This window comes from Drosophila persimilis, unplaced genomic scaffold (genome assembly GCF_003286085.1).
Source record: "Drosophila persimilis strain 14011-0111.01,24,50 unplaced genomic scaffold, DperRS2 tig00000766-arrow-arrow-pilon, whole genome shotgun sequence".
NCBI classification, from domain to species: domain Eukaryota; kingdom Metazoa; phylum Arthropoda; class Insecta; order Diptera; family Drosophilidae; genus Drosophila; species Drosophila persimilis.
Genome location: NW_020825350.1, coordinates 544,248 through 561,935, shown reverse-complemented (window position 1 = coordinate 561,935; position 17,688 = coordinate 544,248). Strand labels below are relative to the sequence as shown.

The 17,688-nt window shown below is 45.0% G+C and overlaps 3 protein-coding genes across 3 annotated transcripts; 1 reads left to right on the top strand and 2 right to left on the bottom strand.

Moving 5' to 3' along the window:
* Positions 1–3,238: 3,238 nt before the first annotated feature.
* LOC6600350 (BTB/POZ domain-containing protein 17) lies at positions 3,239–5,682 on the bottom strand. The gene is made up of 4 exons (XM_002025473.2): positions 5,276–5,682; positions 4,193–5,195; positions 3,935–4,092; positions 3,239–3,864 (listed from the first exon to the last, which is right to left on the bottom strand). The coding sequence occupies exons 1-4, from the start codon at positions 5,582–5,584 to the stop codon at positions 3,610–3,612; spliced, it is 1,725 nt and encodes a 574-aa protein (XP_002025509.2). The 5' UTR covers positions 5,585–5,682; the 3' UTR covers positions 3,239–3,609.
* A 4,112-nt stretch (positions 5,683–9,794) lies between these two features.
* Positions 9,795–12,196, bottom strand: LOC6600352 (thioredoxin domain-containing protein 5 homolog). The gene is made up of 3 exons (XM_026992591.1): positions 11,968–12,196; positions 10,914–11,337; positions 9,795–10,849 (listed from the first exon to the last, which is right to left on the bottom strand). The coding sequence occupies exons 1-3, from the start codon at positions 12,156–12,158 to the stop codon at positions 10,199–10,201; spliced, it is 1,266 nt and encodes a 421-aa protein (XP_026848392.1). The 5' UTR covers positions 12,159–12,196; the 3' UTR covers positions 9,795–10,198.
* A 1,367-nt stretch (positions 12,197–13,563) lies between these two features.
* LOC6600353 lies at positions 13,564–16,795 on the top strand. Its single transcript, XM_026992590.1, has 4 exons — positions 13,564–14,028; positions 14,872–15,839; positions 15,915–16,588; positions 16,619–16,795. Exons 2-4 carry the CDS (start codon positions 15,062–15,064, stop codon positions 16,793–16,795), a joined length of 1,629 nt encoding a protein of 542 aa, XP_026848391.1. The 5' UTR covers positions 13,564–14,028; positions 14,872–15,061.
* The last annotated feature ends 893 nt before the right edge of the window (positions 16,796–17,688 follow it).

The window sequence follows — 17,688 nt, the reverse complement described above, 5'->3', positions numbered from 1 at the left end:
GGTGATCTCACTGTCCTTTCCGTGAGTCATTATTGTCTTATTTATTAACAAGGTCATTTTCTTGTTAACCTCGTTATAGAAATCTATAATTGAAAGGTTCCCTTGTCGGAGAACGCTTAATTCCTGTTCTATTATGTAAATAGGTCTCTTGTCACTGTAAACAAAGTCAAGCCGTGAAAGTATGGCATCAAAATTTAGAACTGTCCCGTGGTTGGTCAGTGCGTCATGTGCTGGTCCTGTTATTTTGTTTCTCAAAATTGTTAATGCAATATAATATTGCTTACTTCCTTTCTTATATAACTTCACTGCAGTTTCTGCAGCTTCCCTCCATCCTACATATTGGTTTAATCCACCATTAAAAATTGGTAGGGATTCTATTACCTTCAATGTGGTGTCGTCTCTTATTGTCTCGTCTATTGTTTCTGCCTGATAATCCGATACCTGATCGGATTTAGTTTCTATTTGTTGTTTTAAATTTACAATTTGCTCTTGTACTTGTGAAATTTGAAGTGCTATCAATTGTTTGACCAGATCTGCTGTGAGATCGGTCCTTGCTTGAGAGTTAATCATTTTTAGTTTTTCAAAATCTAAAGTTAGCTGATCCACTTTTAATTTTTCTTATATGTTAGTTTTTATAATCTTATATATCCTAATTGAACTTATATATTTATTAATACAACTCTTGCTCACGAAATATCCGGTAGGGGTCGTCCTTCTTAGTTTGGCAGATCTTCGAACGGGTCTTCCTTCTTAAATTTCTTTGCTCAGCTGGGTCTTCTGGGGGTCTTCCTTCTTTGGCTTCGCTGATCGTTTCACTTTCTTTGTATTTTGGTTTTGTCGGTTTTGTTGGTTTTGTTTTTTTAAAAACTTTGGGTTTCTTTGGTTTTTTTTGTATTTACGAATTGCCTTGATTAGCTTTTTGTTTTATTTGTATTTTGCGTTGTATTTGTATTTGTATTTGTATTTGTATTTGTATTTGTATTTGTATTTGTTTTTGCACACCCTAAGCTCCGGTTTGTTTCCTTTTTATCTCACTTTTTTTTATCTATATCACACAGTCACTCCGCGTTTTTAATTTTGAAGGATTTATTCCATTAATTAATTGTCCTTCGGGTTTCGGCACGACGCAACACTTTTATCATTCGGTGCTTTTTAGACAACGTCGCCCCACGTTGGGCGCCAATTAAACAACTGCGGTAGCGGATTGTGTTTTTAAAAAGTTTTTATTTTACTTCGAACTTCACTGATATAGATTTAAGTAGAGGGTCACAAAGGAATTCCGGGCCAAGGGATTGCGCGATCTTAATATTTAGCTAGACTTTGCGGTGTCGCTGCTGGATCAAGACTGCTTTGAACTTTCTGATCTTTGCATCGTTGATCCCTTTCGGGAATCGTTTTTCTATAAACATTTCAATTGATTTCGCCATCCCGAGTATTAGATTTCGTCATCCAAAGAGAGAACTGTAAAAGGCCTAAAGTGCAGGATCTGCAGAAAGCCGGGAGTGAGATTGTTTATGAGAAGCCGGGTGTGGGCAAACATTGGTTTTCCATTTAGGCGAGTGTCAAAGAATGGGATTGCGGCGGGGGCGCTTGAGATTGTACATCTTAGAAATCAATTAGGCGGAGGCCCAAGATTGAAATTGTTTTCGTTTTGGAAAACCAAAGATTGTTTACAACTCGTATAAGAGCTCAATGGAATTGGGTACGTTAACTTGTATGTCCGGGTATCTGGCAGTCGCTGCCCGTACGGTACGTGCCCCCTGTCGCCGGAGAGTCACAAAGTCCGATTGAAATTGCGATCTGTAAAGCTAGCTCGGTCTCGGTCTCGGTCTCGCTGGTACGCCTATTCAGCCCGCTCTTGTACACACTCATAAAATAGAGACGAAAAAAGCTGTAAATCTTGAATAACCGCAATGTGCCACGTAATCTGCAAAAGTCAGTATCATCGGGGGTGTAAAAGTTCTTTGGTTGGGTAAGCAAAGACAACGATGAGATCGCGACAGTCAGATAGAACTAGCGCACATCTGACGGATTGGATCTTCGGTCGTTAATATTCGTGGTTATATCATACTAGAAATTACTTCTAGAAGCCGTAGCAGAAGACTTGCAAGCACATTTGTACAGTGCGATCCGCGACTGTAAAACTGCTGTAAGCAGATCTAGATGGAGTCAGCATAATATTAGTTTGGTTTGGCATAGCGTTACGACCAATAACAAATCAAATCTATTACACTGTGTGTGATCGCTTTCTGCGAAGGTCTGAGCGTCATATAGTTATAGTTTTGCTCGATATTAGCTGGTAATTTTTCGTGTCCATTTAAAACCGTTAAAAGAACAATGTTTAAGCAATTGTTACCATTTTTTATGCTGCCACAAATCGGCAATTCAAAAAAAGTATGTATATTATATAGCCAATATTATTCGATTGGCTCGATGATTTATTACATTTAGAGCTTAAATTAGTCGATACATTTGCTTATCTTATACCGGACACAAATCGATAGTTGATCTGATTTGATTACCAAGATTATTTGATAGGATAACAGACACAATTCAGTATGCCGTGCAATAGTCATTCGATAACCGACAACTTAATTCAGACAGTAACTTGACATCATTCCGAGAAGTGATAACAAGCTCAACCTCTGTTCGATAACTGATCTTATTTCATAACTAAATCGTTCAACAGCCGACTCCAGTTCATAACTATTCGATGTCTGTCCTGTCCGTCAATTACCGTCCTGAGCAGCGGATATCGTCCTACAATTATGCAAAGCACATTAGGCGGATGAGCCAGTCACGGCCAGACCCCCTGGCCAATAAAGATAAGCCTCAACAGACACAACAGATAGGTTGATCCCAGCCATTAAAGAATACATTACCGGATCAAGATATTGTACATAGATATGTATGTACATACGAGTATCTGTGTCCATCAGCTGTAAAGCATTAAAACTTATTCGGCCTCTTATTAGCTCTATCCCTATCTCATTCTATGCTGTCGCACTCTTCTTGGCCATGGCCACGACACCCTGAGCAGGTGGCAAAGACAACGAAGGAGGCGTTGGAACGCGGAGTTTCTTTTCCTTTACAAGTCAACGATTAAGTATTCAAAATATTCAGTGCGAAAAACTACAGTACACAACAGTACAGCACCGGACATTAAACACACTCTTAGATGCACAGATTTACAGACTTTTTTGTGCACTTGTGTCCGACTAAACACTAAACACTAGGGTTCGATACTGAATAATGGCCAGGGCCCAAATCGCCTTCGTTTGTTTATGTTTAACTTAGACAGAGAAAAAACAAAAACTTTTCATAACACATTAAATACACTTTCTTGGAGGAGGGAAGGATAATGATCGCCAGCTATTTTCGTCTCAATATGTATGTAAGAATGTCTAGGCAAGATCCCGAACTCTCCTGCGCAAAGAATATATATATATCTATATATAGGAGGAGGAGAGATCGGGATCTTGCATAGACAGCTTACATACATACATGTGTAAATGTAAATGGAAAGTGCAAGTGAAATACCGTGGCCACAGGTACGTGGTTCGTACATGTGGCGCTACAATGGGTCAACGATATGGGGAGATGAGAAGTTTAGAACTGAAATGGCGGCGTTTCGCGGCACGTGTGGGTGCCCATTGGCGTGATCACCACGTGTAGGGTGAGTGTGTTGCGCTGATTACCACTCAGATGGGGACTCAACGACGTTGATTCCTGCTCCAGCTCCTCGTACGGCAACAGGTTATCCAGATTGATGACGCGCGAAGTTTCCGAAAAGTACTCGGTGCGCTCCACCATTGTCCTAATGTGAGTTATTTGATTCTGCACGCCCACAATCAGGACCGCAATCTGCATAAAATTAAATGATGGTTAAAATTGGGGTAACTTTATGGGTCCTTCTTATGCATGCCGTACGCACCTTGAACCGCTCTTCGTCAATGTTCTGGTTCTTGCAGGTGACACGCAAGCGCACCGTATTCAGGTAGCAACCAGGCACGTCTTCGCCCCAAACCATTTTGGCCCTATTGTATTTGACGCCTCGCGGGAAAAACTCGATCTCCCAGGTCATGCAAGGATCTGTGGAGCACAAAATATGTATGTATATCTAGCGTACAGAAGATAGTGATTTCGCAATCAGCCGATCCGATCCGATTCGATCTGACATGACCTGACTCACCATCGTCAGTTTCCGCAATGCTGCGCTGTGAAAAGAAGCAGGTCACATAGTTCACGTAGCGCTCGATCCGGTCAAAGTTGGGCACATTGATGTCCACGCTCCAAGTGTCGTTCCAGTAGAGCCTGGGCGTAAACTGCAGCTCCCCGCACTCGCTGGCCCGGACCTGGCGTACCCGGTCCTCCTGTCCGGACTGATAGCTCATCCCAATGGCAATTCGCTCGACTAGGAACTCCTTGTGGTACTCGGTGAGTGGGTCCATTAATAGGTGCGAGAGCTGACGCGGCGTCATCATGCCAAAGCGAATGTGCATGACTGTCTGCTCAATCAGCTCCATGAAGGTGTTGACCTTCTTTTCCAGGCTGGTGTGGGGCGTGCTCTCGATCTGCTCGCGGCGATGCAGCAGCCAGGTCTGCAGAATCGTAAACAGTTTGTACTCGCTGGAGATTACGATATCGTTCTGCTGCAGCAGCAGTTCGAGGATGGCTGGATCCATTTCGACAAAGTCCTTGGATTCGGCCACCATCTCAAGGTTCCACTTGAGGAAACGCTTCAGCGTCTCGGTGAGATCATTATGAGTGGGCGTGAAGGAGAGTGTGTACTGCAGCCAGGAGACGAGATAGCCGCTGGTGGCTGCCTTGGCAACGTGCTTCGTCATGTAGCCCACACACAGATCGATCAGATCGCGCACATTGTACTTCTCGGAAAGGGCCAGCATGGGCATGACCGTCTGCAGCGTCACCTCGATGTGGCCCACATAGAGATATTTGATGAACTGCGGAAAGACAGCCGAGCAGCAGGCCTCCTCATGCAGCTCGATGACATGTTTGCTGCACTCATTCCATTCGGGGTTCATTAGCATCACCTGAAAGACGTCGCTGCTGGCGCAGAGTATGACCCGGTGGGCGGGGTACTCCTTACCATCCACCAGCAGCACTATGTCCGACATCAGCTGCTCCGCGTAGAGGTGTGCGATCTTATTCAGAACACTGCTGGCGTCGATCATCTGGAAGCGAGAGGGGGGGCAGAATTTTGGGTAAGGCCAGGGGGCATCTCATGAAATCGGCTATTTATGGCCATACTCACTGTGCTTGCACCATCCTGGGTGTCCTCCGTCTCTAAGCACTTGCGCCTCTTTGCTTCCTGGTCATCGTTGGGAGTGCCTGAACTGCTGCCGACTGTGTTTGAGCCGTTGACATTGGCGTTGCCATTGGCGTTGGGTGCAGCCTCGGCTCCAGCCGCTGCCGGCCCACCAGAGGGGCCAGCTCCACCAGCAACTGCGCCGCAACCAGCTGCACCTGCACTCACGCCTGCACCACCCCCGCGTGCACCTACGCCACCCACAGCACCAGCGCCACCTGAAGAGGCCGCGCCTCCATTGCCATTACCGTTCATTGAAATCTGTCAAGTCCACTTGACTCCGAGTCGCAAGGAATTTGAGTTACAAGAGCAGTTATTTGATCTTTTAGAGTATATACCCAGTGCGAGACATTGTGGAATGTCTCCAAATTCAAAGGCAAATAAAACAAATTTTATTTAATGTGACCGTTTTCGGTATTAGTGTTGGTTAGTCCATGAACAAAAAACAACTATTCTCTGAAGTGAGCGGGCTGAACAATCGAGCCGTTAATCGTTCTTTTTTGTTCATGTTCTGAACAGTTATTTCCTCGACTTAAGACCCTCAGCGCTGAACAGTTTAACAGACCAATTTTCCACAAGATTGCCTCATTAAAAAGTAAGTTTTCATACATTTACATATCAGTTCCGATTTTCAGCTCTTTAAACGAATCTATGAGTATTCAGCTGAACGAAAAGTTCAGGGGGGCAAAAAGTTCACAGAAAATATAACATGCTTTTTTTTTGTTAATTTAAAATACAGAGTACTGGTATGACACTGATCAAGAATTTGTATCTAAATGGCATTTCTATATGATTTTTACATCGGTGTATTAGACAAGAAATCCATAACGTGTATAAAAAATACTACAACATTTTAAAAGTACTACTGTATATGAAAGCTGCAAGGTGTGTGACCTAGAGAGGGAACTTTTGAGGAAAACTTTTGAATAACTTGTATGTCAAGGTTAAAACATAACATAAACATTGATGTATCTGGTCATTGCAGGTTAATTTCCTTGCGGCCATTCAAGCAGCTCAAAAGAAAACAAACAGAACAAAGCAATGCGCAGAAATTTTAAAAAAGATACAATCAAATATATTGTTTAGAACGTAGTGGGTCTTTTTCACGTACAAAAGCAAATGCGCTGCTGGGATAACTGGATCATAATGACGCGCAGCGAGCCAAAAGCCAGAATTGAAGAAAGGAGCGTTCGCAACAAATTCGTTTCTACATTTTCTCTGCATAAGCTGACACATCGATATGCTGTATGGTTAGTGCTCGTGCCTAGGAAATACCGTTTCTAGTTTAAATCGGTATTTCTTTTTTCCGATCTGCGTACATAGAACAGAAAATGTGGCCGGCCACACTGGCAAGATTTCTTATCGAACCCACACGAATATCATCCCTGATTTCACGGTATATTGAGTTGAAGGTATATTTGCAGGGTGAATGCAAATCGCTATATAACGGTATATTTAAGATAGTAACACTTTCCACACATTTTCGAGACGGCATTAAGTAGGGGGAACTCCCGTCATCAGCAAGTTATAAATATAAAGAAATGCGAGCAAAGATATTAAACAATAGTACAAATATGAGTCTCAACCTGATACAAAAACATGGCTCTGCAGAGGTAAAAATTCAGTTGTTTTGCTGGCCGCTAGAACCAAAATTTGAGTTGTTGCACGTTTGTATTTGCATACAACAAAAGAATACAACACAAAACAGATCAACACAAGAACAGCACAAAATAGAGCACAAAATGAAGTCAATTAATAGCTTGTTGCCCTTGGATTGTGTCAGCTGCAGAAGATCACGGATTTCCTTGAGAATGTGCCACAGCCTGTGCCGTTTTTCAAGATGCGGAAGGAAGAAATAGAGAGGATCGGGGATCTGGTGGCTTCTTGCTTTTTGGATAAACTCTCTGTAAGAGATAATCAGGAGAGCCAAATTCTGAAGATACTTTCTGCACGTAGACATGAAATCCAGTCCATGCAGGCCTGCCGGAATCGGATGACGCTGCTCGCGGCATATGCCCAGCAACTGGTGGACAGAGAGGTGCCGTGTCAAAAATGTGATAAAAAAAAGGTGATAGGCATTCTGTAGGAACTTTATGATTGCGCAGAGGTCCTTGCGCAGCTTCGGTTCTCGGCCAGCGTCTGCTGTTGCTCCCCATTGACCGACTGGAAGCAGGATATGACCTTTCCGAATGCCTCCTCTTCAAGTGCCGTCAAGTTCGCGAACATGAGTCTGTTGCCGTGCAGTAGGAAGTCGATCCACTCTTGGAAAGTGATCAGTCGCAGCTGGAATGGGAGGCACTGCAAGAAAGATTGGTGGAAAGGTGAAGCCTGTGGGGTGGATTTTGCAGCATTTCACCATTGAATCTCCACTCTGAGAATCAAGGCGGTGGATCTCGTCTAGCCGCTTGAGGAATATCTTGCTCAGCTTGAGATTTATCTGGGGATACTAATAAGACTCACTGGCACATAGTGCCCAAACGTCCTTTGTCAATCATCTAATAATGCACTGTGAATAATTTCGTAGTCAATTAATGGACAGCCAACAGGCCAAAAAACAGAATAATCTTAATCTTTAATAGTACTTTATTCACTAATCCAGCCCTGTGGGGCTAGCTTCTGATTCGCATTCATACGACATGGTCGTACCAATTATGCGTAGGTAATTACTATGTGGTACTCCGTAGTCAAAACAGCCTTTTCCAAGTCGTCACAAGCAATACCTGTATATTTAAATAAAAACTAGTAATATCCTTTGACTGACAATAAAATTTTACCTTATGCACAGAATGCTAATGGTCCTTCGTAGTTTCCTGGAATTCTTTAGTTTTTTTCTAAATCAGATTAACCAGGCTTAATACCCGCTCCATTTCCGCGCTTGACCACGGCAATTATAGCATTTGCAGAGCAACATCTGCCAGGTTAAGAAATCTGCGCTTTCCACCAGAATCTTTACAGAAGTAAGCCTCACTCCAAAACCTAGTGATGTTGCTGATATTTTCTCTATTTATTTAAAGAATATCGCTATATTTGCATTCAATTTGTGAATATTTTCAACTTTAAGGTAATCCAAAACTGTGCTAATTCCATTTTTCTTAGCGCACAAGATTTTGTTGACGGAATTCACAAAATTTTCCCGCATTTGGTCTTCAAAAAAAACCAGATCTGACAGGAAAAAAGCGTAGTCGGCAGTACTCTGCTGTGGGCTCAGCTCCTAAACATATTAACTCTCTCAGCATTGCTAAGCCATCACTTTAAAGATAGTTTTAAACGATGCAGCGGCTGCACGTGCAACATTTGTGACTGTGAGGCTGCACGCTTTTTCTACACGCTGCAGCATTTTGCAAGCAGTATTCTGTTGTGATATATCATATCAAATGTTTTGAAAAGCGGGAAATGATCTATCACTCTCTTGGTGACCACACACGCCATCACAGAGGAACCCGCCCGACGTGTGCTCTCAATTTCTCGCTCCTTAGAGCGAGTCTCTCAGTACACACTCTAACACGAGTAGAGCAATGGGATAGGATAGACATACATATCCGTTTCCTCTCTCATGAATAAACCGATAATTTGTCGGAAACAAACTTTTGTGTTTGCTCTCTTCGTGCCAGCACTTTTTGTAACACGAAGGATTCCCTATAGGGAACCAACGTTTGGCAATATTTTCCTATTACTTTTTAGTACGAAGCAAACTTCGATGCCGTTCCCATCCAAAAATGTCGGGGAATATGCTCTTATTCTTGAATTTATATTTCATCAGTGCTCAAACGATCTTAAAAAAGTATCAGAGAGGAATATAGACTGGACACTTGACAATCGAGTGGATAAATGCCGACTACAAGGATTGGAATATCGCTGCAATTTCAATATTAAGCTAAAAGCTAATTGTGGGAATTTCTAAGAACTCCACACTTCGTCCTGGAGTAATTTATTTGCTCAACGTTTTGAAATATATGGGAGAAATCTAAACTATCGAAATGGATAAAATATATATGTATGATTGATGGATGAACGACCGGCTATAAGAAATCCCGATTCCTCATAATAAATCAATCTTATTAAAATGACATATAGAAATATGGTCAAATGGCGTCCAATCGATACGAAACTGAAACTCACAATATCTTTAGAAATGGATGAACAATTTTTGGAGAGCGCTAAGTCACAGTTTCCGCGTTCGTGGAGACGCCCTTTTTAATGGAATGGGTCAGCCCAGACGCCTGCACAACACACCGTAGCAGGCCTATTTAATAACTTCGTTTGGCCCAAAAATATCCACGTTCCTGATTTTATCAGCTCTGCGATTCATCTCCAGAGGCGCATTCATCTCCAAGGTCACCAAGTTTGTCGGACAATCTTCAGAATTTAACTTTGGGAAAATTAAAGTCATGCGGTGTTGAACCTTTCATCCGTTAATTAAAATTGTTTATTCTGCTGATAATTTTCCCTAAGAATCACTTAATAGTAGGCTGCTGACCACGAAAATTTATTTATTACAAATCGAAACGAAAGACATCCCAACAAATTAATTACTAGGTACAAAAGAGCTCACACATTGCTAAGGCGAGTCAAAGAGGACACAAATTTGATCACGATCACAACTGAAATGATATTATTCTAGTCAGCTTCAGCATTCAAGTGTGGCTGTGGCTGAGGCTGTGGATGTGGCTGTGGCGGTTGCATCGTTGTCAGTTAAATGCTGGGCATCAATCCTGTCCTCATGGAGGCGGCTGCAGCTGCTGCTTCTGCTGCTGCTGATGGAGTAGCTCGAACGTAGAGAGAAAGCATTACAATTACTTTGGCGGTGGCATATATTTCCAGGGTGATTTTGTTCATCAGAGTGCGAAGGCTGACGTGTCTAGCGCTTCCTCAGAGCTCATCGTGACCGATGGACTTCTTGAGATAGGCCTTCAACTCGGGCAGGGTGCGGCTGCCCTCGTATTCGTCCTGCCGCTGACCGTTCCTGTAGAGGAAGAGCGTGGGATAGCCCTCGACCTGCTCGTCAATGCAGATCTGTTTGTTCTCGGGAGCCGTGCAGTCGACCTTGGCGATCACAACCCCGGACTGGGAATTGTGCGTCTCCGTGGCCAGCTGCTCCCAAGTGGGTTGTAGCTTCTGGCAGTGTCCGCACCAGGGTGCGTAAAACTTGATGAAAGCGATGCCCTCAGCCACGGCCTGAGTGAATGCCACCTCGCCATTCAGTTGCTGCGGTTTCAGTTTCCCGGCCTCTTCATCGGCCTTCTCCTTGGCCGCATCTTGTGCAGATGTATCGCTGACCTCCTTCTTGTCCATGGGCACACCCACCATCTTTTCAACGTAGCTCTTCAGCGTGGGCAGATCTCGTGCACCCGAGTACTTCTCAATTTTCTTGCCATCCTCGATCCAGAGCAGCGTGGGATAGCCCTTGACCTCGAAGTCCTGGCAGACGGAGCGATACTGTGTGCAGTCGATCTTCGAAACGGTTACGCCCGAAATATGCTTGATTTCCTTTGCCAGCTCATCCCAGGTGGGAGCAAGGCGCTGCAGAAGAGGGAGAGACGATTAGAAAGGGGGGAATGCATTTGGTGTACTCAGTACCCAGTACCTGACAATGGCTGCACCATGGGGCAAAGAATTTGACAAAGTGATTGCCGCTGGACACATGCTTGGCAAAGGTGTCCTCGGAGAGATCCACCACCTTTCCCAAATTTTGGTTGGCCACAGGCACGGTGTTTCCTCCGTTCTCCTCCAGCGTCGCCTCGGCCTGCTCCACTTCGGAGAGCGTGTTCAGCTCGTGGTTGATGAAGTCCGTGATGGCGGGAAGGTCGCGGGTGCCCTTGAACTTCACCGACTCCGTATCGCCGAGCTTGAAAAGGCGCAGCGTGGGATAACCGGTCACCTGGTGTTCAGCACACAGCGCCTGGTGTTTGGTGCAGTCAACCTTGGCAATGATCACCTTCGGGTCTTCGACATTCATTATCTCTGCCAGCTGCTCCCACAATGGATGCAGCCGCTTGCAATGTCCGCACCTGCAAACAAAAGCAGACCGTGATAAGAGAGTTCTTTGTTCCAAACAAAGAGTTTATCATCTAATGCTTATGCTCCCTCAGAAGCAACGCTTCGATGCCTAATCTCGGATCCGAGACAGCACTTCCTAGCAACATAGTTAAATTTAATCAAATTAGCTCAGAAAGAGGCTATGACACTGATAAGGGCCAGTGAGCGCAACCAAAACTTAAGCATTGTTTAATATTTGTCAATCAATGGGCCCGATAGAGCGGTTCCTGACTTCTCCCCCGACACAAAGCCCCTTTGATCGCCTTATCTGGGAACGTGTCCCAGTCCAGCCCTATGACGAATCCCAGTGCTGATTGGCACTAGCCCTCGGCCTCGGATTCGGATTCGACAAGCTGTGGGGCAGCGTCAGCCAAATTTATGGTACGTGTAGTGGCAATAACACAAACACACACAAACAGGCCTATGCGCATTGACATTCATGTGTGTGTGCGTGGCTTGTGACATACAAAGGTGCATAGATACATATGTGGACCCTGCTGATTCGCCGGCTTTTTTTTGCCATGTATAGCGCTCGCAGTTGATCAAATATTCATATATGTATGCTTGTACTTGTATTCAAAAAAAATTCACGTTCCACTTACCACGGGGCAAAAAATTTGACAAACACATTGCCGGATTGGACGGCCTGATTAAATTTCTCCGGGTCCAGTTCCACGGCAAACTGCTTCTCGGCATTTTTGACCGCCTCCTCCTCGGCCCGGACGGTGGCGGACAGGAAGGGCGACACGAAGAACGCGCACACAGTGATCGGTACCAAAGATCTCATTAACATTTTATTACGGCTTTGTGGTTTTTTTGTACGACTTCGCAGCCCAAAGTGAAATACAAATTAAAAGTACAAATTAAAAATGTTGGTATGCCTGAAACGACTGACTATCGACGGCGCTATCGGGTTTGACAGCTCGGCTATCGATATTTGCTTTCGATAAAAAATTTAATTAAATATAAAGCTTTAAGTCAAACTAAGCAAACCTTGGTTAAAAAAATTGAATGAAAAGTATCTTTTAGGTACCTTATGATAATTTAGCAATTGCATTTGTGGTGAATCTCTGTCTTTTAAAATAGTATGGTATGGCAGCGCTGGAGCAAAACAACAAAAACAAGCTATCTGGCAACGCTGCAGCGAACACGAAAATGATTTCAAATGTATTGGTGTGAACAAAAGAAAAAGCGCAAAAATGAGAATCATCAGCAGAGACGTAGATATTTCGAAAGAGGGGTGGTTATCGTGATATTTTTTACCTGCTCATGAGATGATGGTGCCAGTATAGAGAGGGTGGATATGAACACATGTGTGTGTTTGTAAATATCTACGTATGCATGTCAATATATACTTGCATATGTATGTATGACCGATAATTGTATTATTAAGTATAAATATTCGTATCTGGTGTTGGAACGGGTTTTTATGAACAGGGGTGGGGAAACCAGATGCGAAATCATCCAATGGATCGTATCAAGTATCGATAGACATCGCATATAATATTGAATCGCCTTTTTAAAAAACGCCTCCGTGTGTATAGGTGCGTGTGCACAACGAAGCGAAAAAACCTACATAGGGTAAAAAACTGAGCGAAACACAAGCAGAAGCAAAGAGAGGCAGCCAACAGCTAAATTGCAGCTGCTATTGCTTCGCCCCGTCCGACGACGACAACGAAAACTCGAATAGGGTAAGTAGAAACGGCAACAACGAATGATGGCGGCAAAGCGAACATGAAGTTAAAACCCGACGCAAAAGGCAAACGAGCGATAGGCGAACTCAATCGACACAGGGGCGTAGTGTATGTGAAGCGGGGATAAATTTAGGCTTGGCTTTCATACATGTATATATATGTAGTTGCGGCTTCGTATCTATAATATAACGGCTGTAAATGTTCAATTCATACAGATAGATATGTATGTACCTCCACATAATATACAGCTATGTATATTTGTATGTTACCCCATAAAGGGATTCTCAGTAAATGTCAGACTGTAGGAATAGTCAATAGCTTGGCCCATCAGGATTGTAAATAAATATGTATGGTCGATTATTGTGAATTTCAAGCACAAACACGTCGTGCTAGCGACTAAAATTCAAAAGCTGACGCACCCCCTCATGAATAATGATAGACGGACGCCGCTGCCGCTGCTTTGGCCGCTGCTGCTGTCGCTGGCAACTGGCACGGCACGGCCACAGACGTACGCCGGCAACGTTGAGGGGTGATAGAGATACAGATACAGCTCAGAGGCGAGTGCGAGCGAGACAGAGATAACGCTGGAAATTCCAACTCCTGTTACTGCTTAGCTCTGCTTCGTTCCTGCCATACGAGTTTGTACTTGGTTCACGTTCACAGCTGCATCCTTTTGTGGTGTGTTTCGCGCTGCTTCTTTCCGACAGCACAACGTCGACACCCTCCTGCTGTTGCCAACGACGCCACTGGCACGGCACGGGAACTGGCAAAGGCAACGGCAACGGCAACGACAGAGCAAAGCAAAGGCAGAGCACAGAGCAGAAAGCTGAGGCAGAAACTGCTGGCTATAGAGTGTTGTTTGGATGACTGCCTCGCTGTAGACGAAACGAAAGACAGGCGACAACTAAACTAAAACTAAATACATGCAGGCGAGCACAGGCAAGCGGCGGTCGCATAAAGCATAAAGAGGTGAGTAGTAAGTCGGTAGACGGCAACGTCCCGACGGAAAATTACATTCTCTGGGTCTGGTCTCTGGCATAGCCTGTCCAAAATCAAACCAAACCAAAGCAACCTATACGACCCGATCGACTCCGACTGCGACAGCCTCCATCTCAATCTGAAGCTGAATGATGTTTTAGTTGTTTTGCGTGGCGTGCGTGTGTGTGTGTTTGTGTGTGTGTGCAGTTTTTATTCATTTTCTGCCAGTGGGTGAAAAGCGGTTCTCTGTTGTGAAAAGAAAAGGAATACGACTAAAAATCATTCGTTTATTCTTGCTCGCGTTCGTATTTTTGATTTTCAAAATGTATGGAAAAAGAAATTTTTTGTTGCCTTCGTATTTGTATTTGTGTTTCTGCTGCCTCTGTATATAAAAGTGTGTGTGTGTGTGTTTTTTTTTTTGTATGTCGAGCTGCTCTCTCTCGGTGTGCAAGAGCGTATAGTTGTATGTGTGTGTCTGCGTTCAAGTGTGTGTGTGTGTGTGTGTGGCGGACCAAAAAGAACCCGACGACGGCTGAGAGTAAAATTCGATTTGTGCATGGAGGAAAAAAACGAGAAAGAATTTTAGCGAATAGAGTGCGATTATCGAATTGAGTAAATAAAACAAATAATTGCAGAATCAGCAGCAATCACAACAACAGCTGCAGCCAGCAGTCGTAGCATTAACAGTAATTCATCGAAAGCAATCAAAGCGGCGTGCATATGTAACCGTAACTGTTAAGCTAATTGTGTGCCTTTCTTCTTCTTTCCTTCCCCGCTTCTGTTTCTGCTTCTATGTATGTTTCGCCGGCGACGACGACACCACCGATACAATAGCAGTACATTGACACACCGTCAGGCAGGAGCAGATAGGGGACACCTACATTTGTATATATTTCATACATATATACATACACACATTCAGCGATATATACAAGTCCAGGCTAAAAGGAGGCTGTTCTCCAACCTCCATCCTTCGCATCCGCATCCACATCTGCATCTGCATCAAACCCAAATACGATAAAAGATGGCCAACGGCAAAGCGACGGTATCGTTCTTCGAGAACGGGAGCACCACACAGTTCGAGTACTGCTTCAAGCTGTATCCGCAGGTGCTCAAAATGAAGGCAGAGAAGCGGTCGAAGAAGCCGCAAGAGCTGATCCGGCTGGACCAGTGGTACCAGAACGATTTGCCGCGCCTGATTAAGGCGCGTGGAAAGGACGCGCACATGGTGTACGACGAACTGGTGCAGACCATGAAGTGGAAGCAGTCGCGCGGAAAATTTTATCCGCAGCTCTCGTACCTGGTCAAGGTAAATACACCGCGCGCCGTCATGCAGGAGACAAAGAAGGCCTTCCGCAAGCTGCCCAACCTGGAGCAGGCGATCACAGCTTTATCGAACCTAAAGGGCGTCGGCACCACGATGGCCTCCGCCTTGCTGGCGGCTGCCGCACCCGATCGCGCCCCTTTCATGGCTGATGAGTGCTTAATGGCCATACCAGAGATCGAGGGCATTGACTACACCACCAAGGAGTACCTCAACTTTGTGAACCACATCCAGTCCACGGTGGAGCGCCTAAATGCAGAGGTGGGTGGTGAGACGCCGCACTGGTCTCCGCACCGTGTTGAGCTGGCCCTATGGTCACACTACGTGGCCAATGACTTGAGTCCCGAGATGCTTGACGACATGCCGCCCCCAGGCACCGCATCTATCAGCACAAACGGAGCGAGCAACAATGTCCTCGACGGCGACGACACCAATGATGGTGTGGCCGTGGACCTAGACGACGAGAGTCAAGGCGCAGGTAAGCCCATCTCTAGATTTCTTGTCAAATGTGCCTTTTTCTGTATATGATGAAAATTTTGGTCTCCATCCACAGGTGGGCGCAATACTGCAACAGAGTCGGAGACCGAGAACGAGAACACCAATCCGGCCGCTTTAACGCCGCTAATTGCGGGCGAGGCCAAGAGCAATGCCACTGCCGTGGGAGCCGCCTTGCAGGATGGCGACTCGAACTTTGTGTCGAATGATTCCACCTCCCAGGAGCCGATCATCGACGACAACGATGGAACCACACAGACAACGGCCACCACATCCACAGAAGACGGTGAACCTCTTGGGATCGGCATTGGCCTGGGCAGCGGGGGCACTCCTTTGGCCTCCGACTCGGAAAGCAACCTCGAGGCGCCCCTAAACACCAATCGCTTGAATGCGGCCGGTCCAGTGCAGCCGAGCAAACCACAGACCCAGTCTTCGACCGAGAAACAGACGCAGAGCCCGAACCACAACAACAGTAAGCAGCAGATCAACAATGGTCAGGCGACTCCAGCGGAACAGCCAGCAAAGGCAGGAGCGGCAAAATCCGCTGCCAACGGCAATGGTAATGGCAATGGAGTTTTGGGCAACGATCTGGATGATGGTGAGGATGAAGACGATGAGGAGGACGAGCTGGACGAGGAGGAGAACAACGATGAGGAGCTAGAGGCTGACGAAAGCAACAGCAGCAACAGCAATGCGCGCGAGACCAAATTGCAGCAGCTGGCGGCTTCCGCTGTAGCGGGAAAGGTGGTTACGGTCACTGAGACGGTGGTGGCTACCGAGCCGATCAAGGGGGTGGCAACGGACACGGCGTTGTCAGCGCCTGCCATTGGACAGAAGCGCACGGCCCTGCATTGTGAGATGGAGATGAGCAATGCGCCAGCCGGCGCTGTGGGTGGCGGCGACAAGTCGCCGGAGCTGAAGAAGCTGCGCAGCGAATGAGTCGGAAGCGGGTATCATCGAACGATCGGTTCGGTTCGGCTCGCCACGTATCTGGTGGAAAGACATATGTATGTAGTGCAGTTGAGTCGAGCTAAAGACATAGAGCAACATTACCTACACTTTACCACAACAACATTCAAGAAATTGTACTATTAAGCAACTAATTATACATACATATAATATATTATATATATATATATACACACGAACATATAACGAGAAGCAAACCAACACTCACACGCCACACACCTTACACACTACACTCGCACACCACACCACACCACACCCCACACCACACAACACTCGCATGATACAACAGATACAAGAACAGAACAGAAGGCAGCAGGACGGAGGATGCTTGCATACCGATCCAGCAAAAGCAGCAGAACCACAGAAGAAATTTCAATAACAAGAGCGCGCGAAAAGGAGGAGTCGACTCGGATTCAGATTCAGATTCAGAGTGCAGCGTTAACGTAATATAATGGAACGAAAAGCAAATACACCTTACGTGAATAGTAACTAAAGCGAGATCAGATATTTTTACACAGTCAAAATGAACATTTAATTATAAAGAAATTTACAAATGCCGCAGTTGCCCACTACATACAAACAAAAATGAGAGAAAACAAAAACAAAACAAAGGATGAAAAGCAAGAACTAAAAAGGATGAAGAAACAATAATTATAATAAAACAAAGTAATTTATATACATAGGTATTTAAATTTAACAATAAATCAAAACTGTCGCATGTACACGCATTTCCCCCGCAGTATATTTGCACATTCACGCGCTCTCTCTCTCTCTCTCTCTCTCTCCCACACACAAAAACACAAAGAAGAAAAAAAAACAACAAAAAAGCCGAAACTCATTTCAAAAATAAGAAATTTTTGTGG

Bases quoted from the DNA above. Each gene is read 5' to 3' on its own strand.
- LOC6600353 (XM_026992590.1), top strand. From the start codon at position 15,062: ATGGCCAACGGCAAAGCGACGGTATCGTTCTTCGAGAACGGGAGCACC. The intron at 15,840-15,914 runs GTAAGCCCATCT...CTCCATCCACAG, and splicing joins CGACGAGAGTCAAGGCGCAG to GTGGGCGCAATACTGCAACA. The intron at 16,589-16,618 runs GTAGCGGGAAAG...ACGGTCACTGAG, and splicing joins AGCAGCTGGCGGCTTCCGCT to ACGGTGGTGGCTACCGAGCC.
- LOC6600350 (XM_002025473.2), bottom strand. From the start codon at position 5,584: ATGAACGGTAATGGCAATGGAGGCGCGGCCTCTTCAGGTGGCGCTGGT. The intron at 4,093-4,192 runs GTGAGTCAGGTC...TGTGCTCCACAG, and splicing joins CATTGCGGAAACTGACGATG to ATCCTTGCATGACCTGGGAG. The intron at 3,865-3,934 runs GTGCGTACGGCA...AATTTTATGCAG, and splicing joins TTGACGAAGAGCGGTTCAAG to ATTGCGGTCCTGATTGTGGG.
- LOC6600352 (XM_026992591.1), bottom strand. From the start codon at position 12,158: ATGTTAATGAGATCTTTGGTACCGATCACTGTGTGCGCGTTCTTCGTG. The intron at 11,338-11,967 runs GTAAGTGGAACG...TTTTGTTTGCAG, and splicing joins GTCAAATTTTTTGCCCCGTG to GTGCGGACATTGCAAGCGGC. The intron at 10,850-10,913 runs GTACTGGGTACT...CCTCTTCTGCAG, and splicing joins CATGGTGCAGCCATTGTCAG to CGCCTTGCTCCCACCTGGGA.